This window comes from Bombus impatiens, unplaced genomic scaffold, assembly GCF_000188095.3.
Source record: "Bombus impatiens unplaced genomic scaffold, BIMP_2.2 scf_0442, whole genome shotgun sequence".
NCBI classification, from domain to species: domain Eukaryota; kingdom Metazoa; phylum Arthropoda; class Insecta; order Hymenoptera; family Apidae; genus Bombus; species Bombus impatiens.
The window spans coordinates 1,480,398-1,505,181 of record NT_176861.1 but is presented as its reverse complement, the minus strand read 5'-3'; the positions used below and the strand labels follow the sequence as shown (position 1 = coordinate 1,505,181).

The window sequence follows — 24,784 nt, the reverse complement described above, 5'->3', positions numbered from 1 at the left end:
GGCGACTGGTTTTATCGTTCGGCGAAGTGCGACGTGCATGCACGTAGGAGGCGGTATATAAACAATGTGAACTACATTCCACCGGCATGAGTAACCGTGTTTTGCGCACTCTCGCCACTTCTCGTCCTTTTCAGCGCGTACAAATCTAATTACCTAGCAACCTACCTATCCGAGGGTACAGAGAACAAGCGTCGGATATTCTTCTGAACGGATTCTTCTGACGAAGATAAAGTCGATGGATATTATTGGAAGATTTAAAAATCTTGTCTTCGTTATGATATTAACGATAACGATGACGCGACAGGTATACAGCGAGGAGATATTACTCTGTTCTAAATGGCGAATTCAGAAACGGCAACGCCGTTAATAGAATTCAGTATTCTCGTTGTATCTTTTTTAAGGAAGCAATATCGTTTCCTGTTATTATGCGGCGACAGATAAATCTGTTGATAAAATTCTTTCAAAGGTGTTACGAGTCGAAGCAGAATACGCGTAAATGTACGCGCTCTCGATGCAATTACTTTTAATCTATCGAAGTTATTTTTAGAGATCTGATTTGGAAAGTCTGTTGGGAAAAATGACTGGAAATTGGGGTAATTTGGAGCGAACCGTGTTTGCGAATGTATAAATACTGAATTTATATCGTAGCCAGCGCCCGTGAAATGTGCAGAATTTCACGAATTTCCGGTTAGGCGAGTGAGAGTGAATGTGTCAATCCGGACTGAAGTCGTATGCTGATTGCGACTCGTAGTCGACTCGAGAGAGTTCTATTCTATAATATAATATAACGATGTATAATTATTTCGAATAGTTTTCGCTGATTCGTGAATGTAATATAAAGCTGAATTTCTTTAAATAAACAAACTTATACACTTTTTACGCCGTTTCGCTACAGACGAATCCTTGATACTTGTCTATTTTGTCCACTTATTTCAAGCCGGACTTTTAAAATATATAAATCTGTGCGCTTCGTGTCTCATTTTATAACAAACTAATTTTTATGAAAAATATCATTCCACCTACGTATCGTAATTTATATCGACGTTAAAAGTCACGATATTCCTATACTTCTTTCTCTCTGTCTATCTTTTAACATACGTTTTTAACATCTATTCTATCAAATATCGCATTCTTTCAAAATCCGACACGCACGCGCAATTTTCAAGCGCGTTCGTAACACATTGAATCTCGATATTTCAGTGATCTCGAAATAACACGTTGCAGGAAATAATCACCAACCAGCAATAACAGTCTCGTATTATCGAGGTGATTAGCCGATCGATCGTTTCCTTCGATTCGTTGCGTAGCTTCCCGGCAGCGTCTTCTAGCTAGCAGACCGTTACCCGGCATTTAGCAACGATTCATTACGATCGCATCTCAATACGGCCGCGTATACGAGTACATACAATTTTATCCAGACCTAATTGTATACTAATGAAAACATAACATCGTAATTTGCGTTCAACGCGTCGCTGGTATAAGATTATTTAAGCTACTGTAAACTCTATAACATAGTCTATACCGACGAACAATTGTTCGCAGACAGGTGTTCGTGGTCAATCCGCGTACGTTGTCCGCAAAAACATGTACGCACGTAGATACATTGTTGTACATTAACTGACGATATCGTTGTCCGATCTATGGACAATTATCTGTGACTCTGTCAGTGTGAACCAGGCTTAATTCATCATCTTCTTTCCATTTCTTTCTTTGTTTTGCGTAGCAATCTTAAATCCATTTCACGCCAGATACATATGTACTTTCTAAACTTTCTTGTACATGGTAGGTTAAGGCTAAGAGCAAGGAACTTTAAATACGCGTAACTTTCGAACCAATGCAACTCTAGACTCGAGACTGTTATATTTCGTCTATATTCATCGAGTGATACGTCGGGTTTTCGTTCGAATTTAGGGCGCGTAACAATTCTTCGTTTGAATTAGCCATCGTTTTGTACAACAGAGATTATATTTACAGGTACGAAAAATGACTTTTACAAAGTTTAACGAACAGCCGTGGTGTTTAGACACGCAAGATGCAATTGATAACGTTCTTGGGTTCGATAACGAATCCACTTTTACTTTACCACGAATACTTTTAAGCACAAAATACGATTGCTGGGACGCTCGGTATAAACTGCACGATGTGTAATTTTCCAAGGCGATCGCACGAATAACAGACTGATGAAAATTGTCCTCTCTTTACAATTGCGTTCGTTTGTCAAATACTCGTTAGAAGCACCGAGAAAGTTCCAATCGCCGTTACTGGGCAGTTTCTGCCTGGAGTTTGATTATTAATACAACGTGTGTCCCATTATATTGCCACCTCCGAGGTAAAATCACACGTGGCTAGGCCCATTCTTGAAGCCGTATGCCGCAACAACCACGTTTCTAGGGAGAACCATACAACCACTCCACAGCTCCGTCAGGCAAAACGCCCACCCCGTGACTGTGGCTACGTTCGGCGACCAGTTGTGTCGCCTCCAGCCCAATTTCACTATCACAAATCTCGAACAATTACAATCAGATTGAATGACAACAATTGCATAATTACGGCTATGATAGAATCTAGGCTAAATTTCAAAGAAAAGGTTTCCTTTCATCTCCGATGTATACAGGGTGGTTGGTAACTGGTGGTACAAGCGGAAATGGGGTGAAAATACAGAATAAAAATGTTTTTTTTTATTTTTCCATCGAGACAACGATCTATCGAAAACAAAGCCTCGAACGAAAAATTTGTATTCTATATTTTCGACTTCTTTTTTCGCGTAGAATCAGCCCCTTTCCGCTTGTACCACCAGTTACCATCCACCCTGTATATATGATAGTAATCAGAAAATGGAAAAAAGAAGTTTAAAAAACAGTGGTGGCCCGAGTCGAAGTTTCACCCAATAATTTACTAATTAGTAGTATATTAGAATTGACTAGTTACAAGGTACAGGTTACAGACTTGTTTGTGACAATCTTACAATCTTACGTCGAATAGAATAATCAGCATTCAATACGTATAATTTACGTCAACGTTTCATTTGGTTTATTATCAAACTTGTTATTATAATACCTACGCTAGAATTCATGAATAGATACTAACGACATGTAATTAGCGACTTGTAAACATGTAAACTTGCCAAATTACAAGTCGACTGATTATCCCGTTTCGCGTGAGTCTGTAACATTCTAAAATAGAAATATATGATCCGTGTCAATTTGTAACTTGTCGTTTGCTAACGTTATTTATTAATAGGTAAATCGATAAGTTACAAGTTGTACGTTGTAAATCTCCGTTCTACGATTTCATAATTTCCCGTCAAATAAGGTAATTAGATAATATATAACTTGTAAAATTTTATTTATTTCGTTACCAAACTCGTTAAAGTCACGCAATGATGTTTTTCGACGCTGCTTCTTAACTTGTAACTTGTGATTTGCGATTTGTAACGTCTCGCTAATACATACAGACAGTGTTAATTTCAACTGTACGAAATGGCTCGATATTTTCTAACGTATCTAGATTCGGATAAATAAAGTTCTACATATGGTAGATCGAAATGCACGAGAAACTCGCTCATCTATATCGAGATGGAACTAATCTAACGAATGATTTAATTTAAAAGCATTTAACGATATCGCTGTTAGCGTCTGAAGAACGAGAACCAGTACATCTCTTATGTCATTCGAAACTCTATAAGCTAGATAATTACACGTACGTTACGAGAGGAATGTGGCTTTCCCAACTTTTCCTCTTCCTGCTTCTACACGTTCATCTTTCGCTGTCTTTGTAAAACGAAACTATCGAGCAACACAACGAGAGATAAACACGAAACAGACAGGAAAACGATCGAAAGTAGTCGTCCACTCGAACGTTGATCGTTGATTCAAACAGTGTTGTTTAATCAGCTTAGAAAGTTGCTCGCGCTCTACTTTAATACTTTGCTATACACGCGCGCGCTTTGCTCATCTTTTCCTAAATTCTTTTTGTCTCATAACGATAACGCATAGGTGGAGGACAAAATAGCGTAAAGGACTTGCCGTGGAGAGCATTAACGAACACATACATGCTGTTAGGATTAGGCCATGGTTACAATGGATTAGCTCGGGTACGGTGTTTTTCATGAACTAACGTTCTAATGGATGACGTCAAAACAATGAAGTATACAAGATTCTTATGAGAATAAGTACTTACGTTGCATGCATTTCTTTCTTCACGTGTTTCATTCGTCGAAGCACGCATCCACTGAAACCATAGCCTTACTCATTACCTGTGATGCACCAACAGTATTATTTACAACATTTTCAATATCGTTCATGCTACAACAATGATATATGTAGAGTATGTAGAGGGCATTTAACTATAAGAGTATCAAAGTGTTGGTATAATCTCGTTTAATACGTTTAATACCAGTTCCGTATATGTCTTTTCCATCTTTTCCTTAAAAAAAAAAGTTGCTATTATTTTAAACGTAACGAAACATTCGCGTACGTTCTTGAAGCAACAACCCAATAATCATATCCATTGGTAGAAATAATAATTCTGCCACTTTTCGTTAACGAATCGCTTTCGCTTAATCGATCTACCTGATGTTACAAATAATTTCATTTTAAAGTTTAAGATAAACGTTATCTGGCATAGTAGATGAGATACGTAAAATTCAGCCAGCAGTCAATCCGTTAAAAGATGCATCGACTGTATTCGTCCTACGCGCTTCCGTCTTTCTTCCCTCGTCATCTCTCTCTCGCTCTCTCGCTCTCTCTCTCTCTCGTTCTCCTTCCACCCACGGCTCGATGAATGCATCATGCGTGCATGCAGTTCGCCGCGCATTCCAGTAAAGTCCCTGATCTCCTGCCCTTGCGGTTTAGCATTCTCGTTAAGTCGCGCTGGAATGCTTCTCTTACGTATTTGCGAATAAATCGACGGTTTTATGAATAAATCTCAACGGCAAATTGCAGCGGCTACGGCAACGACGGATGATTAGATCGTAATCGATTTGATCCGTGGAACAACCTGTTCTTAATTGCAAAATAATTTCTACTTAGCGACGGCTTGATACGGAAAATTTATTATTGTCGTGACAGGAATCGCGGCTACGGATTGCCCCGTTCCAACCGCAGGTAGATCCGCGACACTGAAGCCTCTGACGCGACAAAGAATGCGCGCGAGAAACGCACACCGTCGACGCGGTCGGCCATGACCAATAAAATACCGTCGTGCAATGAATATCTGCCGAAATAGCCAAGTGTTCTGTCACGACTATCGCCAATGATAATGCGATCTATGTGACAGCTGACTCGTATGTTAAAATCAAGCGAGAATTATTCCAGCGGTATCCTAACTATTGGAACGCGAAGAACGTTTGATGCGTATGCGTGTTGAGTTACGATTATACGCGTGTGCACAAATGAGTTGTAACACAGAGTGGCCCGCCTGAACTGTTAGATACCGTTTTCCTGCAAACTGTAACAGACATCGACTAATTCTTTTCTACGTTTTAACGGTACAAGGAGATTGATCGCTACGAAGCGCGAGGAATTTTTCTGTCACGACTATAAAGGGATGCAAGAGGGCGGCTCTCGTTCTCTTTGACGCAATGTCGTATTAATTCCCGTTTGTTAGGACAGTTCTTAGAAAACTGAATAACATTCGTTCGAAGCATCTTTCGTTATTTTGCATAATCGACGAGTGGCGACGAATGGAAAATGTAAAGGCAGGCTCGAGCCAAGGCGCCAGACAGTAATTAATTAAAGCAGATTTAATTTCCAAGACATTCGCAAAAAACGCATTACCACGGTGAATTCTGCCTATAACTGTGCGTCCGTGACAGCGTATGCGCTAGTTATAAGATAATACTATTGAGAACGTAAAGCGAATAGGTAAGGAAAATTACGAAGAAGCAAAAGAAGAAGAGAAAGAGGAAGACCCATAGGTTACGACTGAATTTATTTCGACGATAATCGTAAGAGTCACCCGCGCTCTCCCGGATAGGATACAGGGAACGCGGAAGTGCGTATGTACGTGCGCGTTGAACGCGTAGCTTTGTATAGCTGCGAACGTTCATAAACCGTGGCTCTGCAAGAAGCGCTCGTCGTGCAAACAACGCATCCTATGATAGCATGCAGGAAATGCTTGTCGCCAGTATTGTAAATACTCTGACAGACCTATATGATATTCGATATCTATGGTCTTTCGCTTAATATTTGCCGTATACTTTATAACTGTAATCTTTATAGCGTAACTATCTATAGCAGCAATTTGCGTAAAGAAAAATCCAATAACGGGATATGTCGGAGAATGTTGAAAAAGAAAAATTCTGCCAATTGATTAATAAAGTTTAAGGCCGCACACCCTAATAACAGAGTCACGTCGATAACACGAATTATTAATAATAATACGATAAGATATGATTAGCTTCTATATAAGTAGGTATACCTGTAACTATATATATTCTTAATTATTTAGCTGTTTTTACATTCAGATTTTTGTTTTCCTATGAATTGTTTATCCCTAACTTCACTCTACTTGCTTTTCGTTAAACCGTTAATAACAGATACCGTTGACTAAATGATTTCCTGTTGATAGATTTTCGAGTTCAATTTGACGATGCGCTTGTTTATGTAGCGTAATCCACGTCGTGATCACGATACACGTGGTATCTGCTTGACAATTTTGAAGTTTACGACCGTAGCAAACGACAAGGTGAAGTATTTTAAAAATATGCTTTTAATACCTTTCTTAAAGCAGGTAGACAGATCGTTGGCTGTTTCAACGATAATCACGCAATGCGTTTTTATTTATCTTTATTTATGAGGCACTCCTTAAGTAATTACAGTCGAAGAACCGAAACTCTCCGATAAAAATCGAATCTTTGCTCTTCGCTTTATCACGCGTATCTCTCTTATCTATCGCTTAATCCTGAATACTTCAACCGTTTCTCCCAACAATTTAGTCGTCGACGGACTTCGACGATCTTATTAACAGCCGAGTCTACACTGACAGGCAATTGTCCGCGGACACGTGAAGCAGCCGATCAGTGGCAGACAAAATTCAACTGCAGGAACAGTTCGCGTATAAAAGCTACGTCCACACTGGCGGATAATTGTCGACAAGCATACGTCATCCGGAGAAAAGTCTCGAATGACACGACGCGGTATTTGCGTGTCGAAAGTGAAAATATTTTTTATCAGAGAAAGTGAAAAAATTTTTTTATCGGAGAAGTTTTCTTATTTACTTGTGTGATGTTGCAGATATTGTGACATACACGTACATATACAGTTACCGACATATGTATATGCTAATTCGAACTTCGATGGTACACAGCGAAACCAGTGACGGTATGTTTAACGTGTTTAGCGAATATTTTCTATAATTGACTGTCTCTATAACGCCATGCGAGTTATAAATTTCGATATTTTTCATCGAACAAGAATAAAACCTTCTGTCAAAAGTGTAAATGCGTGTACTACGATATACATACATATTATACGAAGCACACATACATAGAATGCATGGAACAACCGAGTGATATTACGATATGTACGTGTGATAATAAATAGAAAATGCAGCATGTCTTAATCGTACCCCCCCTGGCACGTCTTGTATAACTTAGATACATGTATATGTATTTATTGAATCGTAAATGAATTATAAAGCGTCACGTTATGCCTAAATCTGGTTTCACACAGAGATTCGCGAATCGTGGTAACCGAGGGTGGCGAAGCCATCTCCAGAAAGGGTGAGAGATACGTTTGGGGCTACATCGATGATTGGTTGTGATCGCGCAAGTACGTAATTTTCTTTCTCTTCGAGGAAAAGCATGTACATGTTCGTAAGTAAAAGTGAGCCAAAAGATCGGTCAGAGCCACGTCAGCGCTCTAGCAGTTTTGTCAGAAGGTGCCAATGTGGAGCCACATGAAGTTTAATGGTTCATCTCAATATTCCTATATCCGTGATATGCGCAAAGATCGAAAGAAGCCTTCTGGAAGGAATACGAATCTGATTGGTTGTTTCTGGCAGACTCGATACAGTCGTGAAGTTACGCGCGTGTAAAACAGTATAACATCGGGTGATAATGAGTGACACAGAGCAACAGTATCTTCTTTGCCTGTTGCATCTCACGAGACTTCTTTCCATCTCCGAACTCCGTACATATAATCAGTTTCTATCATATGCGTATCGCGCTGCGCGTATCTTCGTGTGAAACCGACCTATCCGAATGTAGAACTGTTTTTATCCGAATTTATCACAGCGTTATGTACATATTGTACTATTGGGTTGTCCGGAAAGTGTCTTTCTTTTACAGACACATCTTTTATAACGACGCATCTTTATACAAACATGAATAACAATACAAACAAACAATAATATAAAACGGAAAATGTTGTGAAAGAAATCCATTATTTCCCTATAAAACGAAAGAAACTTTTCAGACGATCTAATACTTTAGCGTACTAGTGCCACCAAGCAGCCTATTTACAACTTACACAATTTCCATTTCTCAGGTTAAGACAAGGAACTAAATTTTCTAACGACGTAAAATTCTTATTACAGAAGGTTAGGAATGAGTTCGTGCAAAGGATACGAACAGCCGATTCTCGCAGACGAAGAAGAATACGAACAAATGATCCCACGGTAATTTCAATGAGCATCAAAATTAAAGTCCAAAGAGGGAGACAGGGATTCAACGAGATTCGTCGGTGTCCATGGAGATTCGGTAAGAGTAGAGAAAGAATAATCCTGGTACGACCTGTAGGCAAATCGTCGCTCTAGTTTCAATCTGTTGTATCTCCGCTGCTTTGTAAACTAAGGAAACCGAGTTTCGAGTTTACGAGGTTTAACACTGTCGCGCGGAGTTTGTTGTTGTCTAAGCAGAATTTTCATCGTGTTACAATGAATTTGTATTTGCATTGAAAACAGCAGCTAATCTTAGAAACTAAGAGGACGAAATGGCGAGAGTCTGTTGTTGCGATCGTTATGCAAATGATATCGACGCTAAATGTGTCGAAGCCAACGATGATTGAGAAGGCAACGTGTGCCGGCTGAACGATATATCAGATGAACAAACTGCCGACAATTGGATCGCCGTCAAGCATCACATAGTCATTCCATCGAATTCAATTTGACGATATCGCAGAACCGAAACATGGCTACCCTGGTAATTGCGGATTACGCGGTGATCGCAATTACGATGCTCATTAGTTCAGGAATTGGTGTGTATTACTGGCTCACCGGAGGGAAACAGAAATCAACGGAGGTAAATTTACTTTAGGTGCAATAATTCTTCCATGTAAAAATTGTTTCGACTCTTGTGTAAATAATATGGGACACGCTTAAGATGAGATACATAGATTTATTTATATATATATATATATGGTAGGAGTATTTCATGGCGGACAGATCGATGGGAGTGGCACCAGTCGCAATAGGTTTAATGGTTTCGTACCTATCTGCGGTTAGTTTGTTGGGAGTAAGCTCAGAAAATTACGTGTATGGTACTCAGTACGCTGTGATCAACATTTCTTACGGGCTTGCTACTCCCTTCGTCGCTTACTTATACATGCCGGTATTTTTCAAACTTGGCAATGCCAGCGCCTTTGAGGTAAGTTTCTAGAAAAATTCAATTTCAATTTCAATTGAATAACTTTGTAAGATAAGAACCAAGACCGCTAAAGTATCGTTACGTATGACAATTTTATTTTAATGATACGCGAAGTATTAGTGGTTCGTGGTAGTCAACGATAGTGAAACTTTTATTGTTTGTAAACAGTACCGATAAGATATAGATAGTTCTAAGTAAAACTAAAAAATAGTACGGTAGAGCTACGTTTATTTGGAAGCTCAGTTTCTATTATTCCAACTACGATCGAACGTAATTTTGTCAAACGTATTTTCGCAAAGTAAATTCTATGCGTCAAAAGAGGAACAATTGACACGAATCCTACGTTGTTTCAAACAATAATCGGAACTGCTCGGTTATCCGAACTGTTTCGTCTCCCTGTTCGGATAAACGAGATTGTATCGTATACGATAGAAGCACAGTTATGACAATATTATATATCGAACAACGTATAAAAAAAGACACGAATAAAATAAAAAGAAATTTTCCTATGCTTTCAGTATTTGTACAAACGTTTTGGTAAAGCGGCGAGGCTGGCAGGAAGCTTCGCTTTTATACTTCAGCTGCTTCTGTACAGCGGTGTAGTGCTGTACGCACCCGCGCTTGCTCTAGAAGCTACCACAGGTATCTCGACAACTGCAAGCGTAATCGGCATGGGATTAGTCTGCACGTTTTATTCGACGATAGGCGGTATCAAGGCAGTCCTCGTTACTGACATATTTCAGAGTCTTTTGATGCTGATAGCCGTTATCTTGGTGATCGTTACAGCAGCCGTGAATGTCGGAGGTCTCGATCAGATATGGGAGATTGCTCGTCAAGGGTCGCGAATAGAATTCGATAGGTGAACGTACCATTTTTTCAGACGATATTCGTACTAGGAATGCATAGATCGCTAGAACTAACGGCGTGTACAACATCGGATTCTTTTTACACTCGTGTGTTATAACATTTGTATTGTGACGCTTGTATGATGTTATATTTATAACTTTATTCTTATTTTGCTTTCTTACTTCTTTCTATTCTTCGCTCTTTCAAGCATTAGAGTTAAGAAGCAATAAGTTGTACTATTAGAACATAGCGATAGCGCGTTTGTTATAGTTTCTGGGATAGTTCTGATATTTTTTGCGATAGCTAAACAGGCCAATATGTAGCTGACTTCTGCATTCGCGTTCGAAGTACAAGCAAATTACAAATGTGATTGCGTAGGCTGGTAAAACTTGAACATTTTCTTCCAATTTCCGACCGGTGGTTCCCTCGAGACTTTTGTTCCTCGTAACGAATGCTATACGTCGCGATAAGCAAACAATTTGGCCTTGAAAATCATGCTCAACGTCAATTTCGCGATTGCTTCTTCCAACGGACCTGCACCGATTCAAAGCTACAGAAACACCTCTCAAAGACATGACAAATCATTTTTTGACAAACACCCTGTATATTCTCGTGCGTAACTTACGGAGCACTTGCTAATTTTAAGTTCGAATAAGACACGATATAACTTAGTTTTTGTTATGATACGCATGATTAATAAGTAACGATTTAATTTTATAATTAAAACGTCCACTTACGCTTATCGCGAGTAGGTACTCGTATCGAGTGTCTCGTACGATGTTACTTACGGACGACAATGTATTTGCAGAAGTGAGTACGTATATGGTTCTGGTCGGTCTGCAAAACTCAATTACGATGCAGTCTCATGGAACCTAGAAGTCCGTGCGTGCATCGTTCAACGTGAAAATTACAATTTATTCTCATTATTAAATAAATAGGAAGAGCTGCGGCGAATTGCCAACTAAAATCTCAATCTACCAGTGTTCGGTAGATATTACGATATTATTACGCTTTACGTATCGTTTAGAACAGTGAAACAATCAGAGCATGATTCTTTAACCGTGGTTATAATACGAACCGTTATGTTGTATAACACGAGTATAACAGTGCGCTAGCAACTGGTTAAATCGATTTTCTCTTTGGCATTATATATTGCAAATTGCCACGAGCGTGATGCACTTAACACACTTTCAAATACCATGCCGGGCATGAAACATTTATTTTACGAGGAATCCAGTCGGGTATCGATACTGACAATGGTATGTGCATTCATTCAGCATTTCAATGGACCCAACGGTGCGACACACCTGGTGGAGCTTGACATTTGGAGGTTTCTTCACCTACCTTTCCTTGTACGGCACCAACCAAGTTCAAGTTCAGAGAATGCTAACCATCAAGTGAGTATCTACCCGCTGCCGACTTTCTACACAATGCGTATGTGTCCCACGATACCGTCAATTATACACGTTCATCGGAATTCCATAATTAATTACCGTAAGTCGACGCGACGTCTTCGTTGATACGCTTCTAAACGTTGGAAGACGATAAAGAATTCCATCTCGACGTTTACGAGTTCGTAGAACGCTGCGCTTCTTCGGCTATTTCAAAATTTACCGATATATCGAGAAAAAGAACACGAAAAAATTGTCGTGCAGCTGTGTAATAAGATAAGTACATTGTAAAGTGAATTATTTTCTCATCTTGTTAACACTTTTTGTAGTATTATTTCGATAAACGAAATATATTTTCACCGTCGATAACGGAGGAATACATTTCCGTCATCGATGATGATTAGCAGTAACAAAAAAGTGTTCTCATCGCTTATAGGCAATGATTATTTGCAATCAAAAATAGTTTCCGCTATCGATAACGATTACAGATAACTAAAATCGCTTATAACGATTGTTCGTAGCTAGAATATTTACAAATTAATATTTTTTAATCGTCTATTTTTCCTGAATAATCCCTTTGAGATTTAGCGAGTTAAAAAATTAACTTTTTTGCGCTTTGAATGATACACGTAACACGATACGAAGACTACGTGGGGAAAACGTACCAAGTTCAATTTTTACGTAGATGTTCTATTTTTATTATTTCAAATAGTTTCATCGTGAGAGCTATTTCAATAAATACATGCAAACGCAAACACAGCTTCTATGTTAAATTCATCTTAAATATAATTCAGTAAATATTAATAAACTCGTTACCTTTTTTCAATTACGGATTAATTAATTAGATATTACAAATAAATATTTATGAGATAATCAAATATATTATTATAGCCAATATCATTTATAGCATCACTAGAAGAAACTCGAATTAACCTCGTTTAAGATCGATCGGTAAAGTTTGTACGTAATTCAAGAATCTTCAACCTACTGTTCCGCTAATCCATTTCGTAGCAGCAACAAAAACTCGTAAAACGAGCAAATAACGATGCACGATCTTCGAATCGATCGATCTTTCCTCTTTCTTTCGTCCAATCGTAAATTAACGTTCGATAAATCAACGAACCGACCTACGAACGAAACTTCTATACAACTCGAATATTGCGTATCCCGATCCGAATTCCAATGGCATTGTATTCATCTCGAGGCACATTATCGCGATTCTCTTGTTCGTAGCGTGACGACACGACAGAAAGACGGAGGAATTTTCCTGTAGACTTTATCCGAGCTACGCATCTCGCATGCATACCGCCGGTAGCGATCGTTCGATAAATCGTTCTTCGTCCGCTACGCTGTTGATTCGGTTTAACGATAATCGTTCATAAAATTATCGCTATGGCCGAATTTTTCGCTTTTAGAAACGTGAAGGACGCGCAAACTGCCATTTGGTGGAGTTGGCCATTGTCTTCGCTGATGTCTTTGGGCCTATGCTTTGCCGGTTTGGCGATATATACCAAGTATCGTGATTGCGACCCCCTTCAGGCCGGAAGAATCAACTCGTACGATCAATTAATGCCGCTTTACGTGATGGACATGCTCTCCGAGTATCCAGGTGTGCCAGGACTTTTTATAGCCGGCATCTTCAGCGCTGGACTCAGCACCATCTCCGCCACGGTGAATTCCCTAGCCGCCGTTATGCTCGAAGATTTTATCAAACCCGTATATCGTTTTCGGTAAGATTCATAACACCGTGAAACGAGCTGAATCTACTATGCCTTCGGTCGTAATATACGATAATCTGTATTTAGAGGATGATTCAATGACCCAGAATAAGGTGAAAATCGAGAATGACGAAGTTGCATCGGAGGCTTCGTCTTTTAGAGAACGGGCATTGCTTTGTCAAGGACAGAAGCAGATAATTGACAGAACTTTATTCTATATTGGGAAATAAGTTAAAAATATTAAATGGTATTTTTTTCGTTTAACAGCACGTTTTCGGGAAAAGCGAATTTGTATATATTTGGTCATGAATAGACCGCATTAATTTATGCATTTATGCGGAAACCATAAGATCTCGCGTAATCTCTTAACTCATCTCCCCTAATTCAACCTCTGCACTCCGAATTTTATTTCAATTTGCTTGCCAGCAGCTCCCAACGCTTTTAAACGTTTTATTTGAAATTTACTTTAACCAAGAAATAAGACAATTTAAATAAACAAAGGAAGAAACAAATTCGTTTAAATACCAGCTTTATTCACACTATCGTTGCACTTTGTAATTTTTAAGTGTACGATATATCTTGAAACAATTTCCAGGTTGCATTCCTGATTTTCTTTCGCACGTTTCACAAAAAAAAGGTGGGACTGAAAGAATGTCGAGTGGGACTCGACAAAGGAGCTCCTGAGATAAAAACTGATGTCGAGTCACACTCGACATAGGAGTGCAAAGGGTTAATACATCGTTACTTGTCTCTTGATATTCCGATCACTCGAACAAACCCGCGTGTACGTACGTGCGATATATGTGATCCACTACATCAGCATAGAAACAATTAATACTATTTCAGGGGCAAGGAGATTACCGCAACCGGATCGATCATAGTCAGCAAGATTCTGGCTTTTATAGTCGGTATCGCTTGCATAGGATTGGCATTTATGGGTCGATTTCTTGGCGGGCTTCTTCAGGCTGCTTTGACGATTTTCGGCGTGGTCGGTGGTCCTGTGTTCGGCATGTTCACTTTGGGCATGTTCACGCGGTTGGGAAATCAGAAAGGAGCCATCATCGGCCTCTTGACTAGCCTCGTTTTCTCTTTATGGATCGGTTTCGGTCAGCCAAAGCCACCGATTCCAAACAAAGTGAACGTCACCGCCTTAAACTGTAGCTACGCCGATGCATATTACGATTACGAGAAATCGTCGAATTTGCATTTCGAATACCAGTAAGGAATTCGCCTGCTATTCATTGACTACGCATATTTTCAGTCTCCGTTCTACGCACATTTTCTGATACATGCAACTGCTTCTTGGCTTTCATCATTTCAGATATTTTTCGAGGTTTAGCGTAGTGGGAAATAATATATGGAAAGTCGTATCCTTTAAAAGAAACTTTTTCCCAACTATTTCGTATTTCTATTTATTTATATCTATCTGCATATTAGTATTCGAGATTATAACTGTATTAGATATAACTGTATTCGATATTACGAGCAAGTAAGTATTTCATTTTGAATATTCTATGTACACTTGCAGTACGTTTTCGTTACAAGTACACGTGTTTGTCCTTTGAACTATCTGCTGTCTAGTTATTAACGTTAATTGTATTACAGAATTATCGTTATCGTTAAGAATATTTTTATCGTTCACTGATCTCGTAAATTTCTTCCCTATTAAATATCTTTGCACGTATATAAAATAATTTTATACAATTTTGCCGTTTCAATTTTTCTTATTCAACATTTCATCGATGATACACTTATAAAAATAATCGGCAGTTGTACAAAAATAGAATTATTTCTAAGAATATTTGTTAACGTTATTTGGAGAAAGATAAATTTACAGTACTATGCAAAAGAATAGTATCTATTAGAAACACTTTTTCGAAATCGTGCTTCTTACCACAACTTACTTACGCTAAACTACGTCTGCACCTGTCACATCAAATCGCCAACGTTTTCCTTAATCGCAAAATTAATACTTATTCCACGTAGTACAATTTACCATAATTGATTTCTAAGAGGTAATAAATTATACGGCTTTTCTGTTGCAGGCAAAATAACAATGACTCGTACTTCTACCTCTACCGTATTTCCTACATGTGGTACTGTCCACTAGGAAGTTTGATCAGTTTCGTAGTAGGATGGATTTCCAGTTGGATTTTGAATTCAATTCCGCGTAAAGAATCCAAGAATACGCAGCCAGAACTTTTCACACCGACTTAGTCAACACGACCATACAGAGAAGAATCGAGAAATTCGAATGAATTTCAAAGCACAGTAGCACCGCGTACGTACGCTGATTCGCGTAACGAGTGACGCAACAGACATCTAAGAACGAACTTGTTCACATACATACATACATTCATACATACACACATAATTTTACGATAACGAATAACCACTATCGTCTTCTAAATATCCTACGATTTCCACCGGCGCTCGAGTTACCATTAATCGGTTGCATTATACAATTTTTAAACGGACGATCGCTCCTTAGAAGATACTGCCTCGTCATCCTATAATTTCCAACATCGTCATGAACAACGTGTGTCTCTGGTATTTCTGCGATTAAAAATTACACGTCTCCTCGTGCAAGAAAACAGAGCTAACTTATCGATCGTTTATTTGCAACGCGCTATGGCTCGCGCGAGTCTCGCGAATGGCCTTCACCTAAAAACAACGGAAACAAAGCCCAAATCCGTGCAACAAGGTATCTGTCTTATCTCGACAAAAATCTGATCGATTAAAGGAAAGATCGGTTAAATCGCGGCAGCGGATAACTGAAAGCCTATCGTATTTTGAAAAAAAACAAGAAACAAAAAATAGAACATGTTAAGTAGAATATCTTAACTAACGAAAAGCTAGGTGCCATTCGAAAAAGTATGTAGAAGATCCGTCGGAGAGATAGTTCGGACGAAATCGCGGTCGATACAACACGTACTCGGTTTCCTTTCGGAATTCCGATTATCGTCACGAGGCGTCAACCTCTTCTCCTTCTCTGCAATGAGGAGTAGACGTAAACACTACTCGAACCACGGGTGTGCTGAACGTTTACCGAAACGTTCGCAAATCACGATGGAATGCCGTCAGACTAGTGTTCCCGTGCGCGGCACACGGTGACATACAGAACGAAGCAACGACCCGTGCACTGTGCAGCGCTTACGTAAGGAAATAACGCCGTATCGAGAGAGACAGAGGGGAATGGAGGGAAGGGGAGCAAGAGAGAGAGAGAGAGAGAGAGAAGAGAGACCGAATGGACCACCTCGTGCTTCGTTTCGTCTATATACTAAAGCCGCGTATTCAACGTGGTCACGTAGTACGCTTGCAAATGTTTGTGAGCTTTTTGAAATGTTAATGGGCGAGCGTGCGTGACAAACGTTTGTCAACCACTTCTACTAAACAAACGTTAGCAAACAAGGGCTTGTTTATGAGCACCTGTCGCTTACGCATCGGTACCGCCAGTTTTTAACTTCAAGCGTACGGAGGTCGCGGTTATCGATGTGCTCTGAAACACAGAACGCACCGAATCGAGAAATCAGAGCGGTGTGAATCAGTTCATTCCCAATTTTCGTAAAATAGCGTTTGGTGTTTATTGTTATAAAAGATTGACTATACTTTATGGAGTCGTGAAAACGTATCGTGGCAGATAATAAAGCTATAACTTAAAATACATTTACCGTGTAAACGCGGTCCCTTCATGTCCGGCCCACTTCAAACGTAACGCTACGGTTCATGTATTTTATTTTATATTATTTGTTATACATGTAACACATATATATGTGGGATAGTGTGACGTCAGGGGAGGACGTGGCGTGGGGGGTAATTGTTTATAAACGTTGTCAAGATATGTTAATGTTGTCAAGGAGTGTTGCGAGCGTTACCAAGGTTAAGGGAATAAATGTTAAGGGGGAAAAAAATAATGGAAAATGCTATCAGAGTTGAATTTATCGTGATCGTGTGAAGTTCGTCGTGTTGTTCTGACGTAGAATTAGTGAGAAACGAATACGCGAAACGCGGTATTATATTCCATTTCGCGTGAGTGCAACGATATTGTACTTATCATACTGTTTTCTATAAACTTATAATATAACATTCCTACATATATATATATATGTTCTACTATAATAAAGTAATTATATATTAATCATAATGTATTAGTAGATAATGTATTGTACAATATGCAGTGTACAATGTACTTGAACACATTTGAAAATTATTTATGAAAAATTTTCGTTGACGATCTTAATCCCAAATTTGAAGGTGTTAATATGAAATTTTGTCAGATTACTTTAGAGACTGTTACTCGTTGACAAACGTGTAAAATATTTACGCTTTCGGATGATCATAGACACAGTACGAGTTAATTATGAAACTAACAGTACGATATCCTGCCAAGTTGAAACACGTGACTAAATCCAAATTGTCAAAATCTTGGCTCACCGCTGTAATTTTCAATTCGCCATACGCATGTGCAACGAAAAGATTCGAATTACACGGAGAACGTGATTCGATACTTCAAACTGTCGAAAGTCTTGTAAAGTAAACACTTTCTCATTTTTAGTCTTTATCTCGGTAAAGTGTATGTAATTTACGAAGTAAAACAACGTTATATCCACACATTGTATAAAAAATCATTGGAATCCTAAAAATATATCGTTGTCGGTCTATAAAAATCTACGTAATTTATATCTTAACCACTTTTGGTAGTTCTAGTGTTATTAAACGTATGCAAACAAAGAATTGGAGTGGCAACACCCATAAATATTAAAACAGACATATGCAAACGATTAAGTCTGTGCGCGGCATACGTCATCGATAAACAACAATCAAAAGATTCGTAAATGTTTGTGAACTACTTGCGCGATCGGTGGATACGTGGATTAACAATCTTTTTTCGTTTTGAATATACGCGACACTCGACTCGGTTTTCGTTGAATTTTTGAAATGGAGCCTTTATGGCTGCCGCCATCCGCGTTGTGCAACCATCACTGTCTCCTTTCGCCCGAGTAATTGCGTTACGCAATTCGCGCATCTCACAAGCTTCGCTTGTTCGCTAATTTAACGTGGGACAATTCGTGGATTATGTAAGGACAGCAGGAACTGTAAAAACAATTTTTATGTGGAAAAACTTGATAGAGAACTATGGGAAGATCGTTGATTGTAAATTAAATCGAACAACGTTAAAATAAAATGTATAATACGTTATCGACAATGAGAATGAGGATGTTTGAATGATGTTGATGGAATGGAAAAAGGAAATGTTCAAAATTCCTTAAGGAAAAATCCTTAGGTTTCTCAGGTCGAATAAACTAAAAAATAAAGATTTAAAGCAATCATTCTCAATTTTAATTACGATACATATTTAACGTTTAAATACGCGTTTAGCATATTGATGCCACGAATACGCAACGAATGTTAATCGAACCCATGGACGAGGTAACCTCTGTTATTTTATAAGTCTTCGTCTGTGCACTACGACCATCGTCATCCGGTACGCAACAATATTCTCCATGTTCCGCCTATGAATGAACGAACGACTGGTATTTTCTGGTATAAACTTGGAAATTTTCACTAATTGGGCTCGTAGAGAATCCAGTTAGTTTTTCCTCCTTTTGTTCTCTCTAATTCGAACGAACCTCGTGTAATAGACTAGTCTGACAGAGATTAAGGTAGAAACAACGGGAGTTTGAAGACACTACCAAGAAACGAAATTACAGAGGTACACGTAATATACCAACACTATCGGTATTTATGTCTGAAATTTACACTCGGAACGGCTAGACGAAGACAATAGCTGAGGAACATGGAGAGTTTCACTAATTTTTATGGATAAGTAATTTTTAGATTCGATACATTGTCGGCTAATTTTGAAATTGAGTGTGCGTTTTTGATATTTTTGAATATTTGAAAGGTATTAATAACGCTAACGTTAGTTAACGTTACAGTAACACAGTAACTAAGCTATTAGATCGTCCGAAAAGTTTCTTCCGTTTTATAAGGAAATAATGGATGCACAATATTTTTCGTTTTATATTATTTTATCGAATTACGTATGATCCATTTTGTTCTATCAAAATAAAAATCACAACGTTCGACAGATTAGGTTTCATGTTTGTGTAAAAATGCGTCGTTGTAAAAGACGTGTCTGTAAAAGGAAGACACTTTTCGAACAACCTAATGATATTACTTGTTTCTCGCAAAAAAAGAATTGCGTAGATTTATCATTTACGTATATAAAAAAAGGCTTATTTCCTTCTTCGATTACTTCACATTAAAATATATGTTTCCGGCTGCCAAGTATTTTTAAAAGACTCATTATACAGGATGCGATGACAAAGCAGATATGTACAGCAGCGCGAGTGCCAAAGTAATCTGAACCTCTTTTTTGCAATTAAATTTATATTACTAGCGAAATTCTACAAATTATGTAAAATCGCAAATTTCTACTATTAATAAATACATTAGCACGTAATCTACAACCTGTAACTTTCAATTCGTTGATATCAGTAATATTCAGATGTCTACGAACAATGCTTTCGCAATTTACATGTAAGATACGAAAAATTATAATCGACATATGATAAAAATAGTATCGATTAGAATGTAACAGTCACGCGTGCTAACGATAGCACGAGACCATTTATTTACTTTTATAACACAATCAGAGTATAATACAAAGTCTCCGTTGAATGCAAGTTCGAATAATTATGGGAGATATAAATAATTATGTGGTTATTGCAACGGGCGTACAATAGAGTCGGGATACTTTTTTCAGAACTCAGAGGAGCATGTAACGCCACGGATGTGACTTGTCTAATGTTCCCTGTAATTAAACGAAATAATCGAGTCGCGGAGTTGCATCGCCGTCTTGCCGCGTTCTCATTATAATGCCGCGCATTCCTCCGACGAAACGAGTCTTTCCCTCAGCACGTACGCCGTCTACGTGGAATACGGAATGCAAGAATGATGGATTACACGCGAATTCGCGCTCCGTACATATTACGTTCCTCTTCGCGCACTACCGTTTCATTTTAATTATTATTACTTTTAACCATCGGCCAACTAGCGCGTTTTAATTATTTCAATTTGGTCTTTAATGTGCCGGATACATCGAACAGAAACAAAAGACTGCCGTTATTAAGAAAAAGCAACGACGTGTTACGGCAACGAGAAGAGAATAGATCAACCCTTCGACCAATTTGGAATTAACGATTTCCAGAATAATTAATTTTTATCATCAAGATATTTCTTTTTGCTTTTCTCATGTCGTCAGATACAGCGTGTCTGGGTATCGATAACGCGGAGAGGGTGATTCTACTTGAAAAAACAAATCGAAAATATAAAATACATTTTGTTCAATCGAAAGGCGTCTATTTCAAGAAAATCGAGTTTGAAAATTTGTCAGATATATTCGAACTTGACTAATTCGTTCGTACGCCGTCCTTTTCGCTGTAAAAACAACTAAAACCGTCAGATGTTAATTGCAATGAAGGCGCGAGTTACACAGTCGCCTTCTTATTTCCAACCGGCGAGATAAATTTCTTAATTATACCGGTATCCTGGTCGTATCGGTGAACACTGGCCGCCGCGACGCCAGCAACCACATTGTACAGAAATCCCCCATAGGTATGGGGTAAACGCTGCAGATAGCCACCGGGCATTTTTTCGACCTCGCCGGAGCTGTACATAGTTTCTACGGCGCGGCGTACAACCGTTCCGTTTCCTCATACCGTGCATACGTGCCTAACGAGCAACGTGGTATAATGTACATAACACCATTATAATAAACATTATACTCGCTCATTCACACACGCACGTGCTAAGAAACACACGAGATTTGTGTAAATACGCGCGCGCACGCGCCTTACCAATGTATTCTCTTTTGTAAAAACGTACCGAGTCCAAAGATGCACACCATTCCTTGCGAAATTTATGCTAAACAATATTTTTCGCCGAGGACGAGATAACCTCTAGCGTGCATATATGCGTACACGCATACATACATACATTCGTACATATACAGGGTGGTTGGTAACTGGTGGTACAAGCGGAAACGGGGGTGATTCTACGCGAAAAAAGAAGTCGAAAATATAAAATAAAAATTTTTCGTTCGAGGCTTTGTTTTCGAGAAAATCGACTTTGAATTTTCGCTCGGTACGCGCGCACTTTATCGCGTCTCGTTATAACGGATCTCACTGTAGGTTTTTAAAAAAATTAAAAAAAAAATTTTATTCTGTATTTTCGACTTCTTTTTTCGCGTAGAATCACCCCCTTTCCGCTTGTACCACCCTTTACCAACCACCCTGTATATGTATACAGTGTATTCCGTATAGGAGGTGGTTTACGCGCTAAAATAAGATTTTGCCATTTACATTCAAATAGAGCACCTTGTCAACGGCTTTTATTGTACATTTTCGTATGTAGAATAATTTCCCCTAACTTTGCCGATTATTTACTCCTGTCTAATCCGGAATTGGCCAAATATACTTGTCAAAATTTCAAACTCCACTTTGTCGAAAATAAAGCATCATATGGAAAAGTTTTATTCTATATTTTCGACTTGTTCTTTGGTATACAGGGTGAGTTAATAAAAATTATCAGTTTTTTTATGAATTACATATTCAGGGATATCAATGTGATTTTTTTAGTTTTATGTTGTAATGTGACTTGTGGAAAGTAACTGCATCCCCCGTTCGGGATCGACTCAAGTTATCCGCTTTTCGTTTCGTTTAGCATTCCAGATCCTGAGTCGATCTTTATGCCAATACAGAGGTTGGTGGGTGTGGTTGAAAATGCAGTTGGTCTCCACAAACCTTCGTTTCGTTGTAAAATTCGAAGTTAGAAAATCAAAGCATGTTCGTCCGATCAGTCTGCTCGAATACGACGAATTTAATAATTAACTCGATTTATTACCGATACTTAAGTTAAAAATCAGCGAGCCAAATATCATCAGGGAGATCAATACATATCACTAACGACGATTATTAAACACTTAACGATCGTGCTTATTACGCGATACGTATTACCTTAACAATGAAGTAAGAAAATAAATCAACCCGCTGTAATTGCTACACAGAGCGAGCAGTATTATGGAAAATTCATGAATATGCAGACCAGTGAATAGAATATGGTTCCCATAGTTATCCCTAATGCGAGATTCAATCAATGATAATGATTATAGCAGCGAAACGCTAAAGTTCAACGTGCAACGTTATAGAAAAGAAGAAGATAAACAAGGGAAAAAAAAAAGAAGAAATTACTTTCGAACCCGCCTGAGAAACTACACGTCGCGTATGCAATTAAGAAACAGGTAAAAAGAGCGCATAACTCATATTTCTGGGTCTTCCTGTGAAAACGATTCTTCATCCTCGAATACTCGAAGAAAACGAAACGAAACGAAACGAAACGACTCGAGGGATTCGTGATTGACTTTCTCAGTTCTTCGTTTTCAGGAGGTATCTGTTAATTGCATAAGTATCAGTTTCTCGACTTTGTACGCACCTGCACTTTGTATACGTGGAATTAACGAGGCATCCAGGATGCATGCACGTCTCGTGCATACAACTATGCGTGCACAGTGCACACAGATTGCGGCTCCGGCAATTGAAACCTAAACTTTACATCGTACGTACTGGATGGAAACAAAGAAACAAAACGATCGGCCACGCGAAACCAGCCGTTTAACATCGGTAGAACTTGACTGCCATATTCTTGTACCCTTATCTTCTTACAGATACCATCGATCAAGCCGTACGGAACGATCACGCGAAAGCAAGAAATGTCTTCGTCCGTACAATTTTCCCCATCGACGAACCACACCGGTTCGTTGATCTGAATTCGAACGAACGGATATGATTCATACATTTCAATTATTCACCTGGTCGATGCAACATTCACGATAAAGATAAAACCTGTTCGTCTGAAAATAAATGCGCTATCCGTATGTACGGCCATACGTGATGTAACTCTCGTTAAACGCGCGAAGAATCGGATACGTTTTCTCGTCTCTTCATTCGAACGGTATTAACTCGTTCGGTGCTTTGATAAAGATAGACAAGTAAGTATGTATCATTAAAGAATGATTGACGCGTGGTGCCCAACGTCGTCTCGCTTGTCGGATCATTACATAGGCAGCGGGTATTTGAAAGAGATGAAGCGATCGTGGATGCGACCCGAGAAAAACTAAATACGTGTAACACGCTGATAGCTTTTGAAAGTTTACGCCAATCGTTTTACACGCCCGAACACCACCCTTTCATTAACAATGAGATTAAGACGATATCTCTCATTGTATGCCGATACATTATTTCATTTCCGTATCGAAACGATATATTGGTATCGTTGAAGTTCAATTATTTAAGTTAAATTCCAATTCGCGTGGAACTCTTTTCCAAAGTGCCACATAAATCAACTTTTTATAACAATAAATACAGAACACGACGATGACATACACCACTATGATTCTCAGCTCTCCATATGTTCCTAAATTATTTGATTTTTTCAGATCATCGTATATAACATTTTATCTAGATAATAATTAATATGTTAATGCCAATGGTACATAATCTAACGAAGTGAATGGCATTTAGTTTTAAGCGAGAAGAGAAGAAGCGAATACTTTTTCTGAAATTTCTATTTAGAAATAGTCAAAAATAGAATATAGACTCTGCTAAATACCATAATAATTTAAATCAATAAATTATAATATATGATAATTCCCAATTTCTATGCACAGTGCGCTCGAGTGTATTAACATTTTGAACATCAGTTTCCGCTCAATCTTCGTAAATACATATACCAACCTTTTATATATGCAGCTAAAAAAACGATGAGCAAAGATTACTTTGCTATTATTTTAAACGCAAGAAAATATTCACAATATTCTTCGGAGCAAAACCGTTGCCTACTTATTACCGAGAACCAATAACTTTCACCAATTCGATAACAAATCATCTCAACCGGAGATTCGTGTTTTTCGCATTAAAATAATAATCAATCAATTCGAACGTGGCCGAGAACGTGATTCAGATACGTTTGAAGCCACATTCTTACCCTTGAAATTCTACAAAGCAATCTTACCTAGATTCTCCCGTTCTCCGAATCCTCCGCCTCCGGCTTCACACAGGTGCACCTGCAACAACACAAATAAGCCTTTAAATTATAGTATTCTACCTGAGTGAGAGGCTCGATTCCGCGCCAGATACCAAGAATCGAACGTAAAAGCGCGCGAGCGCGTCCATACGCGCGCG

The 24,784-nt window shown here is 38.6% G+C and overlaps 2 protein-coding genes across 6 annotated transcripts in view; one reads left to right on the top strand and one right to left on the bottom strand.

Moving 5' to 3' along the window:
• The window catches only part of LOC100741674 (protein expanded-like), a 126,558-nt gene that overhangs the window by 66,701 nt on the left and 35,073 nt on the right, over positions 1-24,784 (bottom strand). The window contains exon 2 of the mRNA XM_024368401.2: positions 24,615-24,666. The gene's annotated coding sequence lies outside the window, so the exon portion shown is untranslated. The remainder of the gene's footprint in view (positions 1-24,614; positions 24,667-24,784) is intronic.
• On the top strand, positions 6,916-17,207 carry LOC100745902 (putative sodium-dependent multivitamin transporter). Of its 5 annotated transcripts, XM_012386991.3 has the most exons (10): positions 6,923-7,155; positions 7,236-7,322; positions 8,539-8,701; positions 8,905-9,241; positions 9,365-9,586; positions 10,105-10,445; positions 11,710-11,829; positions 13,239-13,553; positions 14,388-14,759; positions 15,587-17,207. In XM_012386991.3, exons 4-10 carry the CDS (start codon positions 9,131-9,133, stop codon positions 15,756-15,758), a joined length of 1,653 nt encoding a protein of 550 aa, XP_012242414.1. In that variant the 5' UTR covers positions 6,923-7,155; positions 7,236-7,322; positions 8,539-8,701; positions 8,905-9,130; the 3' UTR covers positions 15,759-17,207. The 5 variants fall into 5 exon arrangements, with proteins under 5 accessions (XP_033177301.1, XP_012242414.1, XP_012242413.1 ...); XM_012386990.3 differs by having other exon boundaries at positions 6,923-7,322; positions 8,908-9,241; XM_003490481.4 differs by lacking the exons at positions 6,923-7,155; positions 7,236-7,322 and adding an exon at positions 7,637-7,772.